Source organism: Acanthopagrus latus, chromosome 21, assembly GCF_904848185.1.
Source record: "Acanthopagrus latus isolate v.2019 chromosome 21, fAcaLat1.1, whole genome shotgun sequence".
Classification (NCBI taxonomy): Eukaryota; Metazoa; Chordata; class Actinopteri; order Spariformes; family Sparidae; genus Acanthopagrus; species Acanthopagrus latus.
In genome coordinates, this window is record NC_051059.1 from 3,184,558 (window position 1) to 3,195,567 (window position 11,010).

At 41.8% G+C, this 11,010-nt stretch overlaps 1 protein-coding gene across 1 annotated transcript in view; it reads left to right on the plus strand.

Moving 5' to 3' along the window:
- Positions 1–84: 84 nt before the first annotated feature.
- LOC119011894 (myosin-7-like) overlaps positions 85–11,010 on the plus strand; it is a 16,837-nt gene continuing 5,911 nt past the window's right edge. The window contains exons 1-27 of the mRNA XM_037085340.1: positions 85–285; positions 1,076–1,219; positions 1,601–1,757; positions 1,861–1,888; positions 1,987–2,092; positions 2,389–2,481; positions 2,595–2,658; positions 2,761–2,859; positions 2,968–3,071; positions 3,782–3,920; positions 4,016–4,134; positions 4,270–4,419; positions 4,504–4,674; positions 4,779–5,088; positions 5,172–5,251; positions 5,338–5,543; positions 5,648–5,771; positions 5,870–6,006; positions 6,097–6,352; positions 6,430–6,672; positions 6,754–6,930; positions 7,029–7,174; positions 7,277–7,367; positions 7,455–7,844; positions 8,146–8,272; positions 8,363–8,481; positions 8,575–8,771. Coding sequence (XP_036941235.1) covers positions 85–285; positions 1,076–1,219; positions 1,601–1,757; positions 1,861–1,888; positions 1,987–2,092; positions 2,389–2,481; positions 2,595–2,658; positions 2,761–2,859; positions 2,968–3,071; positions 3,782–3,920; positions 4,016–4,134; positions 4,270–4,419; positions 4,504–4,674; positions 4,779–5,088; positions 5,172–5,251; positions 5,338–5,543; positions 5,648–5,771; positions 5,870–6,006; positions 6,097–6,352; positions 6,430–6,672; positions 6,754–6,930; positions 7,029–7,174; positions 7,277–7,367; positions 7,455–7,844; positions 8,146–8,272; positions 8,363–8,481; positions 8,575–8,771 — 4,178 coding nt within the window. The remainder of the gene's footprint in view (positions 286–1,075; positions 1,220–1,600; positions 1,758–1,860; positions 1,889–1,986; positions 2,093–2,388; positions 2,482–2,594; positions 2,659–2,760; positions 2,860–2,967; positions 3,072–3,781; positions 3,921–4,015; positions 4,135–4,269; positions 4,420–4,503; positions 4,675–4,778; positions 5,089–5,171; positions 5,252–5,337; positions 5,544–5,647; positions 5,772–5,869; positions 6,007–6,096; positions 6,353–6,429; positions 6,673–6,753; positions 6,931–7,028; positions 7,175–7,276; positions 7,368–7,454; positions 7,845–8,145; positions 8,273–8,362; positions 8,482–8,574; positions 8,772–11,010) is intronic.

An 11,010-nucleotide genomic window follows, 5' to 3' on the forward strand; every position in this document is an offset into this window, starting at 1 on the left:
GCATAATACAGATATTAAGGTGAAGCATTGAATTCAGAGCGAAACTTCTCAATCACTGTTACCTGTATGTACATTAGTGCAGCCATGGGGGATGCAGAGATGTCTGTGTTTGGGGCGGCTGCCCCATACCTCAGAAAGTCTGACAAAGAGCGCATGGAGGCATCCACACGTCCATTCGACATAAAGAAGGAATGTTTTGTCCCGGATCCAGTGGAAGAGTTTGTGAAGGCAACCATCACCAGTCGAGATGGAGACAAGGTCACTGTAGAAACACAAAATGGGAAGGTCAGTGGTTACATTCTCCCAGTTTCAACATGTAGCTTATATTATTGACAACACATATGTTGCTCTTTATATTGCACTGGCAACATTACTATCTATCTAAAGCCAAAGATTAAAAAAATAACATACAAAAATAAATGTTAGCAAATTGCTGATATACAGCAATCTGGGGATAACTGGAAACATAGAGCAGACACAGCTTTTTAAAGGTATGTCAGACTCCCTAAAAATCTGTCTGAATGAAAGAATTCAAACAAAGTTTTTCCCTAATCTTGTATGCCAATAGACAAGAACTGTCAAGAGACTGCTCTGCTTCATTCCTCAGTGCACTTGAAGTCAACCTGTCCCAGCAATGTAATTTAATCCATTTAGTCATTTTGATTAAGTGGACCATTCCAGTCACCAGGGTCTGTTAAAGCAGTACAGGACAACTTTAAATGTAAGTCTACAGGGGAGGTCCTCTAGGAGCAAGTGTTAATCTCAGTGTAAATCTGTGTGTGAATTAAAGCATCTATCCTTGAGTGAGTGTGAATACACTTCAATTGAGAGCCTGGCTACCATGTGTCTCCAGTCACGACACTGAACAGTTGAGTGATGAAACAAGGCATTGCTGCCATCTGGCAATAACAATGAAGGCATACTGAGTTACATGAGCACTGTTGGTGATAATATGGGAGCACATGCAGGTCACAGAATCAAGAAAAGCAAATGTCTGTATATTTACACTCATAGAAAAGGTGAAATGTATGTGACCATTACATATTGATTAAAAAAAATGCATTATTTTCCTTAGACTGTAACCGTCAAAGACTCCCAGATTCTGCAACAGAATCCTCCTAAGTTTGACAAGATCGAGGACATGGCCATGTTGACCTTCCTCCATGAGCCTGCTGTGCTGTTTAACCTAAAAGAACGTTATGCAGCATGGATGATCTATGTGAGTAGCCAACGATCCAATAACAAGATTTGTTAATAAATTGTACTGTGCACCACTTAAACTACAGTTCATTAAAGTATGATATCACAAGGCCAAACACCTCATGCTGAAACCTCAAATTCCTTTCAAACACAGGAAGTAGTTAATTATGCCTGTTATTTATTTATTTATTTAAAAAATAGTTCTTCTAGCCATATTTTCTCTTTAACATGGGAAAATAAATAAATAACTAATGGATTCAGTGTCACAAGCACAACAATCTCAATCAGAATGTGAAAATGAGTGTGTTTAGAATTTGAACTCACCAATATATAAATTATTTTAATATCTAAATGGCCAGTGGTTAATGTTAAAAATGAATGATTTATATGTAAATTTCAGACCTACTCTGGGCTGTTCTGTGTGACTGTCAACCCCTACAAGTGGCTGCCAGTCTACAACCAGGAAGTGGTTGTTGCCTATAGAGGAAAGAAGAGGAGTGAAGCTCCTCCTCATATCTTCTCCATCTCTGACAATGCCTACCAGTACATGCTGGCAGGTAAAAACTAATAACACAGATGTTTTGTGTATGTTTTGTAACATGTAATAATGCTTAATCCAAACCTAATAAAACTGTACTGTCCACAAATTTGTTTCTGTAGACCGTGAAAACCAGTCTATTCTGATCACGTATGTAACGCTTTTCTTGAAAAGCATGACACTACAAACAAAATATCATTCATCATTATGCTTTCGTAAGTATTTACATTAATCTTTACCATTTACAGTGGAGAATCTGGTGCTGGAAAGACTGTCAACACAAAGCGAGTCATCCAATATTTTGCTAGTATTGCAGCTGGAGGCATAAAGAAAGACCCCAATGCCAAGGACAAGGTAAGTAATAAACTCTGTCAAATGTTGAGATCTGTAGGGATTATTATAATCTTAAACTGGCAAAAATATAATAGAATATCCGTACTTTTAAGTTCCTAGTGTAAAGTGTATAATTCACTTAAATATGGATCCACCTCTGTAAATGATTTTCAGTGCTTTGTGTAACAGTATTTGTAGGCAAGGAACTTCTTCAAACTTTGAAAAACTAAAAAATGTTACTTGATGCCACCAGATATGTCTTTGAATAGCTTTAAATATTAATAACACATTGAACACACCAATTTTATCTTTGACAGGGTACCCTGGAGGATCAAATCATCCAGGCTAACCCTGCTCTGGAGGCCTTTGGTAATGCCAAGACCATCAGGAATGACAACTCCTCCAGATTTGTGAGTATCTAATTTTAGAGTGGTTAAATTGTAAAAAATGTAGTGATTTCCCATGCAAACAAGATCAGTAGCAGCAGCAGGTTTCTTCATACAGACAACCTTTATTCTTTCAGGGTAAATTCATCCGAATTCATTTTGATGCCAGGGGGAAGTTAGCCTCTGCTGATATTGAAACATGTAAGAATAAACTCTCTTATCATGCCTTAAAGCACTAAAATTGGAAATATTATTTGTAGTTTAAAACATTGTTGATTTTACACATCATATGTCACTTGTCAGACCTTCTGGAGAAGTCTCGTGTGACCTTCCAGCTCAAAGCTGAGAGAGATTACCACATTTTCTACCAGATTCTGTCTAACAAGAAGCCTGAAATCCTGGGTTAGTATACTGCTGCGGTACCACACACACACACACACACACAAACAGTGTTGTTGGCTTTCCATTGGAATTGTGTCTCACCCTGTTTCACTCTCTCTGTGCCCTCAGAGATGCTGTTGATCACTAATAATCCCTATGACTACGCCTTCATCTCCCAAGGGGAAACCCAAGTGGCATCCATTGATGATGCAGAGGAACTGATGGCAACAGATGTCAGGCTCTTACTCTTTCCTCTTTTTGAAATGTATTCATTTTTTTAACAATTTAACAATACCTCACCTTTTACTAAAAGGACTTGCATTTCTACAGCAGTTTTTCCAGTCTACTGACCTCTCAAAGAATTATTGTCACAGTTGCTCATTCACACTCAAATTAATACACTAGTGGCAGAGGTGACCATGCATGGTGCTGACCTGCTCATCAGGATCAATGCTCAAGGATACTTTGAATTACTACCAGTTACCTGATTACCCGCTCTACCCCCTGAGCTACAGCTTAGTGTACCCAAAGTTTCACCAAAATGTTAAACTGGTTCAATGTTAAACCAGAACCAGAACCAGATTTAGAGCCAGATTTAGACTGAAAACAGCTCTATGTAAAAGTCCAGTTGCAGTACTGTGTTGTCACCCCAGCAGAGCGACATTGGCTTCTCATGCAGCTCTGTGTGTTTGTGTTGCATTGAGCATTTAATCTAATTATTTATGTTTACATGTAGCTGCTGAAGTAAACATGAGGAACACTTTGTTTATTTGAGTATAAAAGAACTCTTTGTTATGCCAGCTTAGGTTTCATTGTTGTACAGTTTCTGTTTTTAATACTACAATGTCGCCCAAGCTGGCAAGACTTGATCAGCATCAGGGTTACTGTGTGTACCTATGCTGGATGTGCGAACAATCAGAAGTTATCAAGTCCTTCTCCACAGAATGCCTTCGACGTGTTAGGCTTTACCCAAGAGGAAAAAAACTCTGTGTACAAGCTGACTGGTGCCATCATGCACTATGGCAACATGAAGTTCAAGCAGAAACAGCGAGAGGAGCAAGCAGAGGCTGATGGCACTGAAGGTTAGAGAAGCTCTTTGTGTCAAGTTGTCTCAGAACTGACAAGGAGAATCATGGCCAAAGTAGGCAGTGTTACAGTATTCACATTCCCTCTTCAGATGCTGACAAAGCAGCGTACCTGATGGGGCTGAACTCTGCTGACCTGATCAAAGGTCTCTGTCACCCAAGAGTCAAAGTAGGAAATGAATGGGTCACCAAGGGACAAAATGTTGCTCAGGTAAGAAACAAAAGAAGTCAACTTAAACAAACAAACAAAAAGAAATGTCTTCATTTGTGGCTGTGAGGTTGCATACATTTTTTTTCAATCATTTGTACGTTTTGAACAAAATACTGTATAATGCCTGTTCCACAGGTGAACTATGCTGTCGGTGCTCTGTCCAAGGCTGTTTATGAAAAGATGTTTCTGTGGATGGTTATGAGAATCAACCAGTCACTGGAGACCAAGCAGCCCCGCCAGTACTTCATTGGTGTGCTGGATATTGCTGGATTTGAGATCTTTGATGTGAGAAGTCTTATTAAATCACAATAAAAACAGCACCTTTGATATTAAATGGATAGACATTCAGACTTTTTTTTCTCTTTGTAGTTCAACACCTTTGAGCAGCTTTGCATCAACTTCACCAATGAAAAACTGCAACAGTTTTTCAACCACCACATGTTTGTGCTGGAGCAGGAAGAGTACAAGAAAGAGGGCATTGAATGGACGTTCATTGACTTTGGAATGGACTTGCAGGCCTGTATTGACCTGATTGAAAAGGTGAGAGACTATGTCATGTTTAGCCATTCATAAAGATTGATTTAAAATGGTATGATTCTTGTTTTCTTACTTTTGTTTTTCATTTAAAATACTTTGGCCTTCAGCCCATGGGTATCATGTCCATCCTTGAAGAGGAGTGCATGTTCCCCAAAGCCTCTGATACCACCTTCAAAGCTAAGCTCTATGACAACCACCTGGGGAAATCTGCCAACTTTCAAAAGCCCAGAATTGTGAAAGGGAAACCAGAGGCCCATTTTGCCCTGATGCACTATGCTGGAACTGTTGACTACAATATCAACAACTGGCTGGTGAAGAACAAGGATCCTCTGAATGAGACCGTTGTTGCACTCTACCAGAAGTCTACACTCAAGCTCTTAGCGATCCTTTTTGCAAATTATTCTGGAGCTGACTCAGGTGCCCTCCCTCAAATATCTTTTTTGATTTGACTTTAAAATGTTTTTGTCTAGCTCCACGGTTACACATGTTTTTCTAAACAGCTATGACAGAAGCTACTGAAGGCAAAAAAGAGAAGAAGAAGAAGGGATCATCATTTCAGACTGTATCCGCTCTTCATAGGGTAAATGATTGCATTTTGTTTTTATACAAAAATATGGTAATTCACTTTACAGTCTGTAATTATTCACCTACGCTTGACTTGTTCAGGAGAACCTGAACAAACTGATGACCAACTTGAGGTCTACTCATCCTCACTTTGTACGCTGCATCATCCCCAATGAGACCAAGACTCCTGGGGCCATGGAGAATCCTCTGGTGATGCACCAGCTACGCTGTAACGGTGTGCTGGAAGGCATCAGGATCTGCAGGAAGGGCTTCCCCAACAGGATCCTCTATGGGGATTTCAAACAGAGGTATTATTTAATCAAGTCGGATACTATATAATACTGTATAATTGTTGATAGAAGTCCAATTTTGAAAAAAATAATTCTCAGAGATTCATGTTTTTGACTTTCAGATATCGCATTCTGAATCCTGCAGCCATCCCTGATGGTCAGTTCATTGACAGCAGGAAAGGAGCTGAGAAACTCCTCGGGTCTCTTGATATTGATCACAACCAGTACAAATTTGGACATACCAAGGTATAAGTTGAAGTTGCTCTGATAACGCGACAAGTGAAACATTGTAGTGAAAAATGAAAAAGATAGCAACAAAGTAAAATACCCATTGGTGTTGTCAGGTATTCTTCAAGGCTGGTTTGCTTGGTCTCCTTGAGGAGATGAGAGATGAGCGTCTCTCCAAAATCATCACTGCTATTCAAGCCAGATCTCGTGGGCTTTTATCTCGTATCGAGTATCAGAAAATGGTGGAGCGAAGGTATCGTTTGTGTCCATCTGATATTGGTCAAGATTATTAGTTTGTATTTGTATATTTAACTGTAGCCTTTTCTTTTCAAAAATATTTTAGAGATGCATTATTAGTGATCCAATGGAATGTCCGTTCTTTCATGGGGGTCAAGAATTGGCCCTGGATGAAGCTGTTCTTCAAGATAAAACCCCTGTTGAGATCTGCTGAGGCAGAAAAGGAGATGGCCAACATGAAGGAAGAATTCCTGAAGCTGAAAGAGGCTTATGCAAAATCTGAAGCTCGTAGAAAGGAGTTAGAGGAGAAAATGGTCACTCTTCTTCAAGAGAAGAATGATCTGCAGCTCCAAGTTCAAGCGGTGAGAATGGCACTACGTAACATTTTCCTTTGAACATGTCATCATGGTATTTGCTAATGAGATAAAATGTTTGGCAGGAGCAAGATAATCTCTGTGATGCAGAGGAAAGATGTGAGGGGCTGATCAAAAACAAAATTCAGCTGGAGGCAAAAGCCAAAGAGCTGACAGAACGACTGGAGGATGAGGAGGAGATGAACGCTGAACTCACTGCTAAGAAGAGGAAGCTGGAGGATGAGTGTTCTGAGCTGAAGAAAGACATAGATGACTTAGAGTTGACTCTGGCTAAAGTGGAGAAAGAGAAGCATGCCACTGAGAACAAGGTACGACAACAACTTAACTATTAGCTTCAACACAGATCCTCAACTTAATAAGGCAGTAATTCATCCTTTTATGGATCACAGGTAAAGAACATGACTGAGGAGATGGCCGCTCTTGATGAAATCATTGCCAAGTTGACCAAGGAAAAGAAGGCCTTACAAGAAGCTCATCAGCAAACACTGGATGATCTGCAGAGTGAGGAAGACAAAGTCAACTCTCTGACCAAGGCCAAGGCAAAGCTGGAGCAGCAAGTGGATGATGTAAAAACCAATATCAAAATTGCACTACTTAGGTGACATTGTAAGTGTGAATAATTAATCCTTTTACAAATGACATAATTATATGTATTTACATTAAGCTTGAAGGATCTCTTGAACAAGAGAAGAAGGTTCGAATGGATCTTGAGAGAGCAAAGCGGAAGCTGGAGGGAGACTTAAAGTTGACCCAGGAGACAGTAATGGATTTAGAAAATGACAAGCAACAGCTGGAGGAGCGCCTGAAAAAGTACAAATTTATCATGACATTATTTGGTATATCATTGTATAATCATTGAATAATATGTAAACAGTTCCAATCAGCCAACACTGATTAAACAAAATGCTGCAGGAAAGACTTTGAGATCAGCCAGCTGAATGGCAAAATTGAAGATGAGCAGGCCATAATTGTTCAACTGCAAAAGAAGCTAAAAGAGCTGCAGGTAAAAATGTACACCGGTGGGTCTTGACTATATGCTAAGATTTTCCAAAAGTATTGCCTCATTTGAACTTGTTCTTTCAAAAACTAGGCTCGTGTGGAGGAGCTGGAGGAAGAGCTGGAAGCAGAGCGAGCTGCCCGAGCCAAGGTGGAGAAGCAGAGAGCAGACTTAGCCAGAGAGCTGGAGGAGATCAGCGAGAGGCTGGAGGAGGCTGGTGGAGCAACATCTGCTCAGATCGAGATGAACAAGAAGAGGGAGGCCGAGTTCCTGAAACTGCGCAGAGACCTTGAAGAGGCCACTCTGCAGCACGAAGCCACCGCTGCAACACTCAGGAAGAAACAAGCTGACAGTGTTGCTGACCTGGGAGAGCAGATTGACAACCTGCAGAGAGTTAAACAGAAGCTGGAGAAGGAGAAGAGTGAGCTCAGACTGGAGCTGGATGATGTCGTCTCCAATATGGAACAAGTAGTTAAGTCTAAGGTATGTACTTATTAAGATGCCCACGGCAAACTTCCAGGTGAGGACCTAATAGTTATATGGATGATGACGGCTTAGTACCAAGAACCTGCCCATAAACACCTCCAACTTGAATTCATTGTTCTTATTTGACAAGGTGAATCAGACAAGCTAAATCTAAAGTGGAATTATATTACATCATATTGCACTATTAATGCAAAGTAGTCAATACATGTTAAGAAATGGGAGCACACTGTGTTACTCATACTACCCTTTGGAACAAAAGTAAATAATGCCTGTGAACTATGGAATATTTCTTATGAAGACTAACTTGGAGAAGACCTGCAGAACTTTGGAGGATCAAATGAATGAATACAGGACGAAGTGTGATGAATATCAGAGATCCCTTCATGACTTCACCACCCAGAAATCCAAGCTTCAAGCAGAGAATGGTCAGTGTTATACTCCTTTTGGTTCAAATAATAAACTTCTTAATGGAGAGGAATGCAATACTACAACATGACATCATTTTGCCCATTTAGATGAGCTTTCCAGGCAGATGGAGGAGAAAGAATCACTTGTTTCTCAGCTGACCAGAGGAAAGAATTCCTACAATCAACAACTGGAAGATCTTAAAAGACAACTAGAAGAGGAAATCAAGGTATTAAGATGGCAAAATGGATACATTTTATCTTAACATCCAAAGAATAGCTAAATGTTCAAGAAAATACCCACGTTATCAATATTAATCCAGGCCAAGAATGCATTAGCTCATGCAGTGCAGTCTGCTCGTCATGACTGTGACCTGCTCAGAGAGCAGTATGAGGAGGAGCAGGAGGCAAAGACCGATCTGCAGCGCAGCATGTCCAAGGCCAACTCTGAGGTGGCTCAGTGGAGAACTAAGTACGAGACTGATGCCATCCAGAGAACCGAGGAACTGGAGGAGGCAAAGTGAGTCCAATAAACAAATAACAATTAACAAAAGAAACAAATGTCATTGTTGTTTGTGGCAAGCTGCACAACCCCCTACAGCATTTCTAATTAGCATGGTTTTAACACTAACATCTGCATGTACAAGAAGTTCTTTCTTGTACATGCACTCAAGTAGAAGCCTAGAATGGCCATATGGGTATCTGCCAAGGAATATACAACAAATCTATTTGGGCAATGTTGGCAGGTCATAAAAAGTAGCAGGTATCAGATAAAACTGGCCAACTGGCCAGGGGAATAGGCTGGACTGCTGTGTACATAAACTGAGGAATGATGAGGTGAGGCAGGCGTGTCATCAGGTTTGGGTATTGGGGAATGACAAAAATTAAGCAGGTGGATGTGGGAGTCAGATGACCAGAATTGGCAGGAAAGACAGAGGACACACTTCACTTCTTCTTCCTCAGAAATGCATGGGCCGCAGGGAAGTGATGAGTGGTTGGAGGCTGAAACACAGGGTCAGACCAAGTAAAGATAGCTTTTGTGACAGGGAGAAGATCTTCACCACCAGCTTGGTGGTATAAACTGTCTTTCAAAATGATTTGAAGATCCTCTGTCTCCATTTTGTCTTTCCTTTCCATTGATTGAGCTCATTGTCAGCGCACCCTCATTCAAATAAATACTGTGAAACAGCCCATCCATCCATCCATCCATCTAGTGTCAACTGCTTATCCAAAGTCGGGTCGCGAGGGCAGCAGCTTCAGCAGCAAGCCCCAGACTTCCCTTTCCCTGGCCACATTGGCTAGCTTTGCCTGGGGAATCCCCAGGCCGCTCCCAGGGCCAGAGAAGAGATATAATCCCTCCACCTGGTCCTCAGTCTACCCCTAGGTCTCCTCCCAGTTGGACGTGCCCAGGAACACCTTCCTTGGAAGACGCCCTTGTGGCCCATGCAAAGGAGCAGCGGCTCTCTACTCCGAGTCCCTCCCAGATGGCTGAGCTTCTCACACTAACTCTGAGGGAGACCCACGATCTTGTTCTTTCGGTCATGACCCATTGCTCATGATCATAGATGAGGGTAGGGACGAAGACTGACTGGTAGATCGAGAGCTTTGCCTTCCGGCTTCAGCTCCCTTTTGGTCACAACCATGCGATGAAGCCATGCAACACCACAGCCACTGCTCCGACTCTCCGGTCGATCTCACGCCCCAACATCCCCTCACTCGTGAACAATAACCCTGAGGTACTTGAACTCCTTCACTTGGGGCAAGGACTCATTCCCCACCTGGAGTAGGCAATCCACCAGTTTCGTACTGAAGACCATGGCCTCAGATTTAGAGGTGCTGATCCTCATCCCTGCCGCTTCACACTCAGCTGTGAACTGATCCAGTGAGCGTTGTAGATCTACAGCCGATGTGGTGCCATCAAGACCACATCATCTGCATAAAGCATGTGATGTGATCTGTCAGGTCAAGACCTTGTAACCCCTCCACACCACGAATGCGCTTGAAATCCTGTCCATGTATAGTCACATAACAGGATTAGGGACAAGGCACAACCCTGGGCGGAGGCCAGCACCCACTTGGTCCAACTTACTTCCGTGTACACTCACGCAGCATCAGTCGGCTTTGGAGAATATAGGGATTGGATGGCCATGAAAGGGACCCACTCGACCGTGGGGGGGGGGTCTGTCCAGGGATTTCCCCTGCCACCAAACCAACTCACCACACAGGTGGTGATCAGTTACAGATCCGCCCCTCTCTTCACCTGAGTGTCCAAAACAACGGCCTCAGATAAGATGATACACTCACAAAATCGATCATTGACCTTCGACCAATGGTCCTCTGGTACCACGTACACTTATGAGCATCCTTGTGTTCGAACATAGTGTTCATTATAGACGTGAATACAGCCCATCTAAGCTAATTAAGCATATATGACAGTCCACAGGATAATCAGCCATTGCACCAGGCCTTTTGCATGTCATCAGAAGACAGTATAACTGCAGTGGAAGTCAGACTTTCACTATTCTTTCAATGTATTCTGAAGGCATTTGAAATGACTCATGGAAGAATCATGTTTATTTTGAAAGGGCTCAGGCAGCATAACCCAACACGCATTGTCTTATATGAATTCCAAAGTCTTTGTCACATGTTGCTCTCACCTTAATTCCCAGGCATAAAATGCCCCAGAAATAAAAGCATGAGTGTATGAGAATTGTTTATCCTTTATTTTCAGAAAGAAGCTGGCTCAGCGTCTGCAGGAG